Raw genomic sequence first — 15,581 nt, 5'->3', positions numbered from 1 at the left:
ATAATTTTATTGTAGATATAATATTAATAATAACAAATAATTTACATCGGTTCCTCGGCATCAGTGGGGTTACTACGGTTAGAGCATAGCAACTGTTTCTATCTAATATTTGTTGCGGATTGATAAATGTTGCAGTCGATAAATTATTATTATGGAGTATTATGCTACTCCGTCCATAATACTGATTTATATTTTTTTGATTTGATTTGATATCAATAGTTGCTATGCTCTAACCGTAATAGCCCATCCCACAGGTTACTAATAACTTTTGGTTTCAGTCATAATTTACTCGGTTGATTACGCACAAAGATCCATCTAGTGATTGTACAAGTAATTCCTTGCACTCCTTACAAGTTAATTTGCTCGAGATTTTATGTTGGCTTAGATGACGAGGTGGTAAAGTTTTATCTCTTTATAAATAATATATAAATAACAATATGGTTTTACTAAGAGTCACTCCACGACAGAAGCGGGAACCGCAATACCTAGACGTAATATATACTACACATGGGAAAAATCAAGGTACTCTGCAATTTTTCTAGGGCATTCGATTGTGTAGCACAATTGGTCATAATATTTTTGAAGTTTGTGTTTATTACAAACTTCAACAATATTATAACCAATTTATATAAGTTAAGCTTGAAGGATTGAACCTTTTATGTTGGTTCAAGACAATTTCGTCATTTTTTTCTTATATGTACAATTCTTATAAAGCACCAAATTATATAGAAATTCCGCAAAAGATGTCGGAAAGCTTCAAGTTCACAATGACTTGGACTATTTTCTGATCTGTAAATTATACTGAGTACCAGGGAGAGAGCCTACACCAGGACCACTACGATGAACGACAGGTATCGAGGCTAGTGCCCTTAGAAAGAGAGTCTCAAAATAATATACAAATTAAACAGTTTTCTCTGATGTACAACAATATTTTTGCTCTTTTTACGTCTAAACAAAACATAAAAAAGTTTTTATAGAATAGACTTGTTTTTTCTTTCCCAAATTCACATTCTTCAGTGTATTATGAAATAAAAAATTTTAATTCAATTATTAATATAAAAAAAATTTAAAAGCTTTTCCACATTTTCTTATACTTTATAGCCTTTTATTGATCTCTTCACTCATGATAGAATAGGCCCAGTCCTCTACCTTATTATCATACATGAGACGACTAATAATAAAGACAACAAAAAATATAAATTCGATTTTATTTGATAAGTTTATTTTCTTAAAAGGTTCAAATAATGTTTTTTTTATATATATTATTAATCGAGATTTATGTAGTCTTTTTATGGTTATATTTTGTATCCATTGATACACAAATTATGCGATAAGTCTATTTTTTTAAATAATATGAACGCAGATTCTATTATAAAATAGGCTATTTGTCATAATGACAGTAAATCTATCTTTCATAGTCTGTTTTGGTTTTTTATTCTATTCTCGTAGGTAATAAAAGATTAGAGAATCACCTCAAGCTAAATGGTTTTTGTTTTATTTTTCATATAAAAGTATTATTTATTAAGCGTACGATTTATTTACAGGTACTTACTATGTCTATTAAGGATTTTCTGATGCGGAAATTTGTGATTTACACCTGACCCCTTGTTTCTTCACGGAAGGAGAGGATGGTTCGTAAATGTTGTTATTAACAAATTTACTGCTTGTTTAGTTTAGATTTTTTAATTTTACAGAAAAACTTTAAATATACTCTAATTATTTTCTAGGTTCTAATGAAAAAGTTACAATTTAATAGAACGCTGATTTTTGGTCATTATGTTGCATAGAACAACATTTGAAATATTGAGTAAGGCTGCTGGTGTATTAGACCAACAATTTATGTTTTGGAAACCTTTGTATTATATCTTATCAAATGGGCCATTGTCTTAGTTGCTTCAATAATCAAGCAAATGCTGATGTGGAAACATCACAAAGACAGAAAGATGGTAAGTTTTAATGATGTTTTTCTAGTGCTATATTATATTATGATAATCACCAATTCATATAAAAAATATTAATATAATATTGCAACAACTCAATTATTTTTTATCCATTTTTATTTTTTTTACAGAGATGACAGAAATTGTCACTAGTAATCAAGTTCCTACTGTCATGATATCAGATTATCCTCAAGAGGAACCGTTACTGCATAACAATGATAATAGTATAAACTGTTACAGAAATAGCAGCCATATAACGAATACAAATGCATTAAATTCTTTAAATGAATATTGCTCTAGTGATACAGTTCATAAAATGCATGTAAATAATGATAAAACCCCTAAACCATTTTATCAGAAATTGCCTTCTATACCTCGGAGCATGTCTTCAATTGGTTCAAGTGAATCTCGGATTTCTGAATCAAAAATTAATCAATTATTTGACCAATACAAAGATTCTTTAGAAGATGCTATTCTTGCAGAGGGTATTGAAAATTTATGTAATGATCTGCAATTAAATCCAGATGATTTTAAAGTGTTAATACTTGCTTGGAAATTAAATGCTAGTCAAATGTGTAGATTTACAAAAACTGAATTTGTTCAAGGATTAAAAAGTATGAAATCAGATTCAATAAAGAGCATACAACAAAAGTTAAATGACATAATCAATGAATTAAAAAGAGATTCCGAACAGTTCAAAGATTTGTACCGATTTACTTTTAAGTTTGGCTTAGATGTTACATCTGGCCAAAGAATACTACCAGCAGATATAGCTGTGCTGTTATGGCGCCTAGTCTTCACAAATGATGAACCTCCTATATTAGATAGATGGCTTAGTTATCTTGAGAAAAATCCTCACATCAGAGGAATACCCAAGGATACTTGGTACATGTTTCTCAACTTTTGTGAGTATGTTGGTGATGATCTAAGCAGTTATGATGACACGGAAGCATGGCCAAGTTTGTTTGATGACTTTGTGGAATTTGAAAACGATCAAATGAATCAAAATGTAACTAAGAATAACACCAAAATTCAGGATTAACCTCCTATGTTTGCCAAATTAAAGCTACTATAGGTACTTAAACATTGAGACTGATAATCTGATAATGATTTCATAGTGATGGTCATGTCCTAACTAGGAATTAAACATTAAATGATTGATGGAAATGTTACATATTTTACTGATGAGTGAAATGTAAATATTAGTAGTAAATATTATAATAAGTATTGTAAAACTAATAAGCCCATTTAAATTTTAATCTTATAAATAATTGACATTCCAGTAATGGAATTAGCCAAAATTTGTAAATATTTCATTCTGTAGCCTCAATTGCTTAGATTTTTAAAAGCAGAATAATTAAATATTAGGAATAAGGTCGTTATTCCTCTTTAATGCTTAACAGCCTAATTGAATACCACTTAACATGCCTCATACATAGCATAATAATAAAGAAATGTTTATTTTTTCTAATCATTCAAGGTAAATTATTTGTGTAAATAGAATATTAACAAATTTTCCAATATATTTTTCTGCAAAATTCCATTTTTATTATTGTGTAATAACATTTTATCATTTATTACATATTAGCTATCAATTAATTAATGGCATTGCTGATAAAAAATCATGAAATACAAAAGTCTGAATATTGCTGTTAATTTTGTTATATTTTCGTAATGGATGTGAATGCAAGACTGTGCTATTGTAAATATTGGTGACCAATGGTGAGTTCAACGAAAGGAAGAAAGCAGTTGACTCATATACAATCTATGTATTAACTATGCTAATGCAATAAATACAAAACATTTTTCTTACTAAAATCATTTTATTTCAACCTTATTATGTAACCGCCTTTGCTTGAACGTTCGATAAAACCAGTGCAAAATCTGATGAAAATGGCTAAAGAAACAAGCAAGCATTTTTCACATACTACTCAAAATACAGAACCGTGGTGCCTTTTGTGCATTTTTGTCGTTATTCAAAACTCGCGAAAAAAAAACACTATCGTCGACTAGGCTAAGGCGCCCATACATTTTGACGTGAGCACCCATTACTGCCCAGAGCGCTTACTTTATCCTGTCCCTAATAAGTTAAATAAAACTTATTGAATTAACTCCACATTAAATAATGTACTAGGTTGTCAATATGTCTGTCTGTTCCTCATGCGAAGTTTTTTAAAATAATTGCTCTCACCATACCTACATGAAAACGTCTGAACTACCTATCCACCAATATCTCACATATATTTAGCGCATGATAAGCCTTTTATCTTCTATTAGTTCTATTTTTATGTTGATTTAAATTGATTAAATATTAGACATAATTATCGGCGAATAATTTTTTTAGTTTAGCATTTAGTTGTTTCTTAAATTATGCTGTCTTTATTGGAAGCCCAACATCGTGAAAAATTCGCTGGTACAGTTAAAGTGGGACATCAACTGGTTTAGTGTCACTGGTAACATCCAGCATCTTAAACATACCAACTAATGCAAGCCTTTGTGCTCCAACCCGATAAAGATTTTTAAGAGACCTTCTGAGGCGTCTCATTGATGATTCAAGACTTGAGCATCATCCGCGACGCGACCCCGTACGCGTGTGTAGTGCTAGATTTTTTTCCACCTACACCCCTGCACCCTGGATTAAGACTGATATGGTGATATCATTGTGCTATAACTAAATACTCTGTCGCGATTTTTATAAGCATGACATTCCATATATGGAAATGAAAAAAACAATAAATTCAATAATGAATGATGACCAATTTTCGGACAATGATTGCTATTAGGCGATAAGGTACGCCAAGGGATCATGAGATACATAAATGTACATTAACAAAGTTCATCTACAGCATTTTACCTAATATAAGACTGATACTATCATATACCTGGAAATATCTGTATAGACTTCTCTGGCTACTTACCTAAACAACAACCACTCACCAGATATAATGTAGTTAACTAACAATATTTTACGTTGCCGTGTAAAATAAGCTAGTGGAATAAGACGTTACAAATATATCAAGTTTCGTCGTTACTAGCACATCAGTACGACGTTTTTCCTATGTAAGTATATTTAATGATTTGCCATAAATGACCCAACAATGATTTTATTTTTTTAGTGTAACTTTTTAGTAGGCAATAATTTAATAAAAATGTGCGAGTCAAATAATTTTAATAATATATAATAGACCTGTACTTTATGTTAAGAACCGTTAGGAATCTAACTTCAATATACAAATACTTTTATTATTTCTATTTTATAAATCTTATCCACACATATAAGTTAAATTATCTCTCAATATAACTGACTGGAGAACGAAGTTTACAATGAGCCAATGACAAAATCAAATAATAGAGTTTGATCCCAGTTAAGAGACTGGAAGAGTGCCGCCATCAACGCAGGTATCCATGTCAAATCTGCGGTCGAGTTTCATCATTGATGCAATCATTTTCGAAGAGATGATCAGTTCAGGCCGTTCTATGTAGCGTACGTTAGAGTACAAAACATTTTACCTGAGATTTAATTACAATTTATAACCAAACCAAAAATTTGTTGAGACAGTTGCAGTAATAAATATATTTAGTGACACGATTTCTCAATCTTGTCAATAAATACACTCCGCCAATAACAAACCCATATAGTTGAAATTTTAATTTGAAAAAAAAAAAAGAGTATTCATGCATGTTTTTCAATATTGCATAAGCAAAAAATTTTGATGTCCAGTTTATGAGTATGTAGTCTATGCTCTCATATAGTGATTCAACTTCGTTTCTTTTGTACAGTTAAAATAAAATAGTGTCTTCTTGTGTGTAAGAACCAAAAAACCGAAAGTTATAATAAAATTTTATTTTATTTTAAACAAAATAATATACTTGCAGACAACCGATAAGCTGTCGTTCGGCTTAAGAGGCACGTAAGACGGACGCGGCCCCCTCGCGGGAACAAAGGCACTACGACACGCGAACCGACCTCGCGTCCTACTCACCCTCACTAAAAGCATCGTCGACAAAAAATCTATAGCGTGGGAGGTGAACATGAATGGAGGACTACGTTCGTCTCACGGTCTGTCCACTGATATACACAAAATATTAATAGTAACATATACTTTCGCCTCAATTGTAAAAAAAACTGATTATATTAATAAGCAGATAATTTTATACTCCACCTTATACACAACGTTACGCTGGATGAGTCGATTATTTATTTTCAACATATGAACTATAACGCTTTACTAAGTACCTCATGTTCTCACAAAAAACTTGAAATAAACATTACAATATAACTAGGTTTATACAGCCAGTGCTCGATGTCTGGCATAATATCGCATTTTTGAGTGCTGATCGTGATTCAAAATAAAGTGGTGGTTAGAACTAAACAAAAGAAATAAAAAGAAGTTTTTTCGCAATAGAAACACCTCTTTAGACCTTGGCCCATATATTGGTCATTGATCAGAGCAATAAAATTTAATCTATCACTATAAATTTATAAAAATATTGCAAGTAATATAATTAGCGTCATTAATATATAATATTACGTGTTTTGATCTGTGTTTCATCAGTTAAATGCTGAAATAAAACAGCTATATTAATATTTATAAAGTATAGCAAATTATTTAAAATAAACATAATCTAGCTTTACAATAGGTATCAGTAACATATTCATTACTAATAATTCATAATATGTGAAAATATAAGTATCAGAGATGATAGTCAGGATGATCATTGCAGAATGTTCTAGTTGAGCGCAGCTCATGTAGCAAGATTGTTAGAACGAGAAAATATATTATTTCATAATACTTGTTTTATTCAAAGTAAATACACTATGCCATGATCATCCCGACGATTACATGAGAGCTTCATCCACCATATGAACAATCTGGTATTTAAAATACTTCTTGGTGCTTATTTTATTTCATATATCAAATTTTTCACTAATCTTTACATTTTTAAATTAAAATGGATGACTGTTAGTATAGAAAAAGGTCTTCAGGTCTAGCTTGTGCTCATCAAACGAAAACGAAGTACAACATATATATGTTAATGCAGTTAATTATCCTAAGTCTTGTTGTGATGTTATAAATATTTTTATGTATCGTTTTTGAATTAAAATCGATAAGATATTCTTTACTATGATGGTGTTAAACCCATATTTGAAATGAAAGTTATGGCTCGGATTTACTATCAAAGCAAATTTAAAATATTGATAACATTTCACGATGAGAATAACTTTTTCAATGTGGTTGGGACATTAAATATGAGCACATAGAATACATAAACACTAGTGATGCACGATTGCCAATCAATGTGACTATCATTTAGTAGTCGATTTATATTAACGACTACTAAATGTTTCACTATTTGAATATCATATTATTCCATATTTAAAATTGAACTTAATTAAAAAAAATTACTCATATAAATTTTTGACTGTTCTTTTATCAGAAAGATAATTAATTTTCAGTTATGAGTTTTCCAAAATAAACACGGAAGTTGTGAAACCGTTCGCCATAATATAAAAAAATAATCGAATTATACGACGTCGTCCATCACTAGTTTAGATAATAAATATAAACCAAATTAATTAAAAATTGGACTAAATTTTGCCTTAGCGATAGCAACGCTCAATTTGTTGTAGGGCCTTGTTTTAAAATAATCATCAGTCGTATTAAAATATACATATTTTAAAGAATTTAAATTAAAAATAGACATAAAATTAAACATAAATAATATTAAATATTGTTTCTCCGTTAATTGAAACATAACTAATTACAAAGTTTACACAAAATTAACTGTAACCAATCACAATATTTATTGTATATATAATTATATGAGAACAATTTTGAGCTCTGAACTAAAAAATTGTTTAGGCACTAACTAGGTCCTAGACTCACAAAATGTTAAGTGAAATCTATTCAACGTTGCTAGCGAAAGTTCCCATGTGTTTCCATTAACATTTCAAATTAAAATAAAGAGCATTTAACATCATTATTGCGATTGTTATGCCGTACAAATGTTTTTTTTTGCTCAATGGCAGTGGCTGTGAAACAGTAAATAATGTTCCGCAAGGACTAGCTTTTCTATAATTCAAAACACCGATGATAAAGCAATACACTCTAGCTCTCACATAGATCCCACAAGTCAGAATTACATAATACATGCATTCTCTGATGATACAGGTTTTAGAAAGGCCTATCCTAACTAAATTACGAATCGTAGTGCCGTATTTACTCAATCACTTTTAGGACTTTACCGATTGCGATAGTTTTATCTGAAACAAAACACAACCATTAATTTTAAATCACGAGAATTGTGGCAAAATGTATCGTGTGGTTTTGGCTCATTCTATCTTAACCCGTCGGCCATGTGCTTTTTTGTTAAGGATCAATACTACCAGCACTTCGCGGCCTGCAAGCCGGGAACCAACTCATCAGGAAACGCATTTTACAGAGTTAGTTTCCGGCTATAGTCAAAAATCTGCCAATTTCTTATTTTTAATACCAAACAAATAGTAAAAAGGCAAGAAGCTTTGACGACAAAGAAAGAAATATTTTGTTTTATGAATATAAATATGATTTTACATTTAGATTCATTACTCAAAGTTATAAAATGAGCAACTTACTTTCATCTCTTAATGTGAATCTGCCCATTTGAGCAAATTTCTTAAATGGTTCTAAGCAAATGATTCCCGCGCAATCTATCCTCATGATAGCCACTTGGTCCTGCTTCACGAATCGCGGCCGTGTTTTAGATTTTTCTCCAGTCTTCTTATCTACCAAGCAGATAAGTGCCTGCAAGGAAATAATATGTCATCATCGTAAAATGTATTCGGAGATATGATTATAATATATTAAATAATTCGTTGCTTCTATATAGTATTTTATAATTAATAGTAACACTCCATAAGTGTTATTAGAAGTAAAATAAATACTCCATAAAAAAAATTTAAATTGAGTATCTATTTTACTCCTTATTTTTTATTAAACTAATCGTAAATTTTTTTTATAAATAACCCTTTACTTCAATGTTTCACATCGCGCGTTTCTGAGGCCACTTTTTATAGCTGAATATTTTAGCGAAAACACATCGAGACTAATAATATACTAATAATTACCTTAACAGTTACTTCTTCAGCTGCACAATGTATGTGCATAACAGCAGAGTATCCTGCACAAATTATAGATTTGTGCTCCAAAATGACTACTTGGGCATCAAAAACCTTTAATTATAAAAAAATATCAGTTAATCAATTGTTACACCACAATTATTGAAATATATACAACATTTTTTTATGAATAAGTCCTTAAACTTTATGAAAGGTCATGTTTTATTACATTCGAATGTAATATTATTAAAAAAATATTTAAGTTACTTTACTCTTGTTTTAGCTTATAATATACCATAAGATGTTGTGCTTCTTGTAAATACACTGGCCCCTTCAAACTACAATTGTAAAGTAAATTAATACAATTTAGTTGTAGGAAGTTGTTCAGTAAACAGATGAAATTGAATTAAGTATGATTATCAACTTTTATAAAAACTTTCCAGGTGTAAAATATAAATATACTAGTATTCCAAAACTGGCCTTTTATAATAATTTTTAAAGTTCTTTAAAAATTACAAATCGGTAGCTTATTCCAACCGCAAGAGGAAAAAAGTCAAATAAACAACATTTGACATTGAATCCATATCAGTGGTTGAGAGCTTAAACAATCTATGACATTCCTTAGGGATAAGCATTTAAATAAAAATTGCGTTTTGAATATCGACGAAGATGTTTCTGGAACTTTGGAAGTAATAAAGTTGATACAAGTAATTAAGTCTAATAGTGTTGTATTATTATAAATACGGATATATTAATCAAGAACTTTCAGTACTGTACAAAATAGTTGCACTATTAGCAAAATGCATGGAATACCTAAATCTATAGTTTATAGACTTGGAATAGCCTATGGGTATATTTTGCTTAAGTTATGTTATTTCCGAAGTTAAAATATATATAAAAGATAATTATTACTTAACTCATAATTATGAGCATTGTGACTTATTTTTTACATTTTAATATTTAAAAAAAAACACAAAACAAAATATATAAATGAATGAACTTACTTTCCCAGTAGTGATAGGTTCTGCAATATCACAAAGAACAAAGCCAGGGGAAACATCTTCTTCTTCAATGCCTTTGAGTTTCACTTTTACATTTTCACCAGGACCAATAGAAGTTACTTCAATATCATCCGACCATAACTGATCAACTGTTACTTGAACCTGAGGTTAAACAAAGCAATATGTTGTAATAATTATTCCCCATATAAATTTAATCTTTGATTGTAAACTGTAATATTGTTACTATATAAACATACCCTATTAGGCATAAGGAACAAGGTACTGCCTTTGCGAGTGGTTCCAGCTTCAACTTTGCCCATGAGCACTGTACCCATATCCTTGTATTTGTCAACAACAGGCATAATAAATGGCCCATCCATCTTGCGATTAAGAGATGGTAAATCATCAATAAGTTGAATAAATGATGGTCCCTGGTACCATGTACAGATTTCTTCTGATACCTTTAATAAAATTATGATTAACATACATCTTAAACCATACTAAATTATAGTAAAAACAATTTTGTTACTTAAAATAATAATATTATGAATAGCAATTTTTAGAGCTCACCTTCTCCAACAATCCTTGACCTGTTTGGCCAGACACGGGTAGGAATGACAAATCCTTAGCTGGATTGAAACCAAGTTTTTTAAGATATGGCAGGATTTTGTCTCGACATTCATTGTATCTGAAAAACGTTTAAAAGTTGTAGGTATTACCTATTTTTCAAATAAATGTTCATATAATGTTAATAATAAACAATTGGATTAATTGTTGGCTTTTGTTGATTTAAAATAAATAAAACTTCCATTCAAAGATTTTGTGATGTATCAAAAATTAGCATACTTTTAACATCACAAAATATAAACTTTTATAAACTCAAGGTTATTGGCAAAACTGTGAAAACTAAACGGCGAAGGTCTTCACTATTATACTTGCAGGTATAACTCATTTATATTAATATTGGTATGCTATATGTATTAGAAAAAAAAAACACGATATATAGACATGCTAATGAGTTGCTGAGTTAATTCTGAAGTGTGAGAAAACCTACAGCAACCAATCCCTACAGTCTACTTCTTCTAATGAGAATGTTGTAGTTTTAAGGATGTTTTACAAAACAATTTTATAGCAAAGAATTTATATTACTTCAAACAAAGCTTATTTGACAAAGACCCCTTGGAAGACATTAACTTAGCAAATAAATAATATTATCAAATTCTGATGTGTTTATTTTGGTAAAAGTGGTTTAATAAAGTAACCTTTTTTCATCCCAGTTAACAGTTGGATCATCCATTTTATTAACAAGGGCAACTAAATGTTTAACACCGGCAGTCTTAGCCAACATAGCATGCTCTCGTGTTTGTCCCCCTCGATCGAATCCAGTTTCAAATTCACCTTTTCTCGCAGATATTACCTGAAAAATATGAATAAAAAAATTACCATTACTTCGAAATTATTTTTTGAAAAGTTCTTTTAATAATTATTATTGTTATGTATTTATAATATAAGATGTTGTAAAAATGTGGTGGCCTTGTCTGTTTCTAATAAGGACTTTTGAAGATGACATTTATGATTGATAATACATTTGCAAACATCAGATGAATGATAGTACTTTATAAAAATTTAATACTTGTAATCCTTCTTAGTGTTTTATTAATTATACCTGTTGAAACTAAAATAAGAGCTGGTAATAATAATGTTATTGCTAAAAAATTTCATAGTATAAAATGAAGATGTATTTGCTTGACCAATAAATGTAAAACAAAAAGGCACAGTATATAGGTGGTTGATATTTTTTTTGCCATGATAGCACCATTTAATTTCAACCCATCTGTTGCATGGATGATAACATCAAATAATGTTTAAATTTTTAATCAAGCTAATTCACAAGTTGTTCAAAAATAAACTTAATGAGAAATTGATATTTTGTCAAATTTAATTAATATATAAAAGTCAAATTAACAATAACATATTAAAAAATCATACCAGCACGGCAAGGTCAGCCTGCGCCGCACCTCCAATCATATTGGGCACAAAACTCTTGTGTCCAGGCGCATCGAGAATTGTAAAATGCTTTTTTTCAGTCTCAAAATATGCTCTACCAACTTCTACAGTCTTTCCTTTGTCTCGTTCTACAAAAAATAAAATATAGCATTAAAATAATTCTTAACATATGCATAAATAAGTTACTTATTACCAATATTTATTTGTGTTTATATATGTATTGGTAAAGGGTAACAAAATATATTGGCAAATATTAACTTATTTCCTAAAAAAGTTCTTAGTTGAGGATTCTCACTCTGATTAGTCGACAGTAAGAAAAGAGGCAGCACCATGAGGTGGTGCTCTAGTCTGTTTGTTTACAGATACATTTAATATACCACTTATATGCTGACAATCTCCTGAATTATAATACAAATTTAAAAGTTAATTCTGTTATATGCCTACTCATTATTATTAACAGTTTAAACTCATACAAAACACTAAACTCCCTACTATCCAAAATAGTAGCATTCATTAGTCTTTCTTTGACCTGGTGAAAATCAAATTTTTAAAACTTCCACTCATTTGTCTACTTTTTATACAAATACTGTCTATGAAATACATTTATGAGACTCATTACCAATTAACATGACATTTTACTCCAAATTTATTAATAGATTAAGCTAAAATAATATAATTGTTATGTTTATTATTTAAACTTTCTGAATATCTCTGGTGACTTGACTGTTTTACTGGCATTGAATTTTGTTTACTCTTTTATTTTATTGTATTTTTATATTCTGCCCATATGTAGGAATACTTATTTTAAATAATATTCCGTATGTTACAGAAAATTTTAGGTAATTAATAAATCTTTTAAAAATCAGATTGTCAAGCTAGCTGGCTAGTTTTTGGATGATATATGCCAAAATGCTGTTTTAGCATAATTGCTGTAAGTCATTATTTTAGGAAGTTGCTCTAAAATTTGAAAAACTGAGAGATACAATGTTGTCTTAGTATAGATGACAATAAAGTAGCTAAATATTATGTAAAAATAATTGGATGAAGTTATATTCTTTTTCCAGAAAGTGACTTTACCTTTCTTTTTTCTCAATCAAACTATGTTGTGAATACTAGTTGGGTTGATTAATGAGTTAAATACATAAAGGATCAGTTATAATATTTAGAATCAATTATTACCATTGAAAGTAATCAACTGTTATGGAATGCAATGACAATTTGTTGCAGTAGGCTAATTATAATAAAATAGAATACCTTCTTGGTTAGTGTCAAGAGCCCAGGATAAATACCATGACTCTCTTGATTTCTCTCTTGCTTCTCTTTCATATTTGTCCAATGTTCTTTTATCCACCATGCCCGTTAATGACATTATTTGACCACCAATAGTTGATTTTCCAGCATCTTTAAATTGATAGTATATTTATTATGTTTTAGAAAAGCAATTTTAATAATTTATTTAGAATATTATGAGTATATACTGACCTACATGTCCAATAAATACTACATTGACATGTTCTTTCTTGCTACGCGTATCCTCAACTCGAATGGGCTTCTTTTTTGGAATTTTCTTTGCAGTTTCTTCATCCTCCTAATTATAATTTAAATATATTAAATAAAAAATAAATATGAATAAAATAGGCTTATATTACTGAAGTACAGGGAACAAAAGTATAGTACACAAATCTATTAATTCTGATAGATTTATAATCAACTAATATTGATTAATAAATTTATAATTTTATATTAAAACCTTGTTACTTAAATAATTCTATTCATTTAAAATAGTGAAATTTTGTTCTTCGAAAATATCTAAATATGATTTTGGTGCCTACATACATTATAATATGATTAAGGCTTTTTAAAAGCTATCACCATCAGATGGTTTGATCACTTACATACCTAGTATATACACTAATAAAATAAGCCCTGACCTGTTGCTCTGATTCTTCTTCGTCATTATTATCTTCAGGTGTGAGTAGTGGATCATCAGCTTCAGCTTCCCAGCTGTCAGCCGTAGGAGATACGTCAGGTGGGACGGGCAGAGGCGCGATGTCGGAAGCAGCAAGGGCTTGAGTACCGGCTTGATCATCTGCAGGATCGTCGGTAGAAGCATCTGCAGGAGCGACGGCTGGCGGTACGGGAGGTGGTTCCTCAACACGGGGTGATGCGGATGCCGCTCTACCGTCACCACTTTCGGCTCCATCACCACATCCTTTAACGCATTGGCGTCAAAATTTATTAAAAATAAAGGAGAAAAATGCTACAAAATACACAGCATTTAGTATTATTATGTAGTGGATATTGTTTTCAGAATTTAAATGAAAAATTTTAACACTAAAACTAAACACAAAACGTATGTATTAACATTTAAGCGAAACGTATACATATTGTCGGAAAAATACCTTTAATAGTGAAAGAAAGATCCATTACACATCAAAATCCAAAATAACAATCGATCCAATACTTTTTCACAGTGATAGTAACTATTTAAAGAGAAAGTTAACCCAGAATTAGTAAAGTCATGCCGCGTGTCCCGACGTAACCCGTTAGAACTGGATTCAGAAAAAAAAAATAAGACCGCAAATACGCTTAGATACCGCTAAGCAGATTATAAAGGTTTTTTTAAGTTTGATATGTACTGAAATTTAAATTAAAGAGTGTTCTAAGTTATATTCAAGAGAATAATAGATATAATAGTAAGTAAAGTAAGTTACATTGACAAGACGTGACTTACCGTTTAAGACAGGACTTTCAGTGGAATTTGTAGATCTACTTTCAGATTTTTGTGGCGAATTAGGTGTATCGCTATTGTCATTATCTTGGGAAGGCTTACAAAAAGAAGGCACGAATTCCACGGCATTTACATTCAACGTGGAAAATTTTGTAGACACATCATCTTTTGCACCTTGTTCACCATTAACATCAGCTTGACTTTCCCAAGAGTCCGAAGCACCGTTATTGGACATTTTTAAAAAGGAGGCAATGTAAAATTAATAAATAAGTCTTTTCTTTCTAGATATTTTTATAATTATTCGCGTTCTTTTCTCGATAGATCCGCGTGTGTCTTTATCTTACACCGGAAGTTCATGGCAATTTGCCAAATATGTAGTCATAAGTAACTATTTCATTATAACTTTCTATAATCTTAAATAAATAACTTTTTTTATTGAATTATTCTTTAAAAAAAATTTGTTTTAATATAATTGAAAATTTAGGAGATAATTATGTCTTAATGAGATTTTATTTAATAAATGTATCATTTATGATTACACACTTCCTGTTATTTTATATTGCCAGTTTTCAATTTAAGAAAATGTAAAAATATACATTTTAATGCTAAATCTAAAAGAATTATAGTTAAAAACACTTTAATAAGCCGTTATCCATTAATCTTACCAATAACTTACATAACTTTTACTTGAAATTATAATTAATGTACAATACATCACATAATTTCAACCAAATAATTATTGATATCAAAAATATATTGTAAATTATATATGTACATTCCTTTTGAAATAATAAAATATATTT

The 15,581-nt window shown here is 29.8% G+C and overlaps 2 protein-coding genes across 3 annotated transcripts; one reads left to right on the top strand and one right to left on the bottom strand.

The window, feature by feature from the left end:
• The first annotated feature begins 1,419 nt into the window (after positions 1-1,419).
• LOC125066067 (DCN1-like protein 3) lies at positions 1,420-3,752 on the top strand. Of its 2 annotated transcripts, XM_047673974.1 has the most exons (4): positions 1,420-1,449; positions 1,545-1,631; positions 1,728-1,946; positions 2,072-3,752. In XM_047673974.1, the coding sequence occupies exons 3-4, from the start codon at positions 1,874-1,876 to the stop codon at positions 2,980-2,982; spliced, it is 984 nt and encodes a 327-aa protein (XP_047529930.1). In that variant the 5' UTR covers positions 1,420-1,449; positions 1,545-1,631; positions 1,728-1,873; the 3' UTR covers positions 2,983-3,752. The 2 variants fall into 2 exon arrangements, with proteins under 2 accessions (XP_047529930.1, XP_047529929.1); XM_047673973.1 differs by lacking the exon at positions 1,420-1,449 and having other exon boundaries at positions 1,461-1,631.
• Positions 3,753-5,768: 2,016 nt separating this feature from the next.
• On the bottom strand, positions 5,769-15,139 carry LOC125066066 (eukaryotic peptide chain release factor GTP-binding subunit ERF3A). Its single transcript, XM_047673972.1, has 12 exons — positions 14,782-15,139; positions 13,979-14,259; positions 13,530-13,635; positions 13,302-13,448; positions 12,030-12,175; positions 11,303-11,457; positions 10,611-10,728; positions 10,298-10,501; positions 10,044-10,202; positions 9,049-9,153; positions 8,557-8,725; positions 5,769-8,205 (listed from the first exon to the last, which is right to left on the bottom strand). The coding sequence occupies exons 1-12, from the start codon at positions 15,011-15,013 to the stop codon at positions 8,162-8,164; spliced, it is 1,866 nt and encodes a 621-aa protein (XP_047529928.1). The 5' UTR covers positions 15,014-15,139; the 3' UTR covers positions 5,769-8,161.
• Positions 15,140-15,581: the final 442 nt, after the last annotated feature.

This window comes from Vanessa atalanta, chromosome 8 (genome assembly GCF_905147765.1).
Source record: "Vanessa atalanta chromosome 8, ilVanAtal1.2, whole genome shotgun sequence".
Lineage (NCBI taxonomy): Eukaryota > Metazoa > Arthropoda > Insecta > Lepidoptera > Nymphalidae > Vanessa > Vanessa atalanta.
This window is presented reverse-complemented; position numbering and strand designations above follow the sequence as displayed.

Bases quoted from the DNA above. Each gene is read 5' to 3' on its own strand.
- LOC125066067 (XM_047673974.1), top strand. From the start codon at position 1,874: ATGGGCCATTGTCTTAGTTGCTTCAATAATCAAGCAAATGCTGATGTG. The intron at 1,947-2,071 runs GTAAGTTTTAAT...TTTTTTTTACAG, and splicing joins ATCACAAAGACAGAAAGATG to AGATGACAGAAATTGTCACT.
- LOC125066066 (XM_047673972.1), bottom strand. From the start codon at position 15,013: ATGTCCAATAACGGTGCTTCGGACTCTTGGGAAAGTCAAGCTGATGTT. The intron at 13,636-13,978 runs GTCAGGGCTTAT...AATTATAATTAG, and splicing joins AAGAAGAATCAGAGCAACAG to GAGGATGAAGAAACTGCAAA. The intron at 8,726-9,048 runs GTAATTATTAGT...ATTTCCTTGCAG, and splicing joins CTGAAGAAGTAACTGTTAAG to GCACTTATCTGCTTGGTAGA.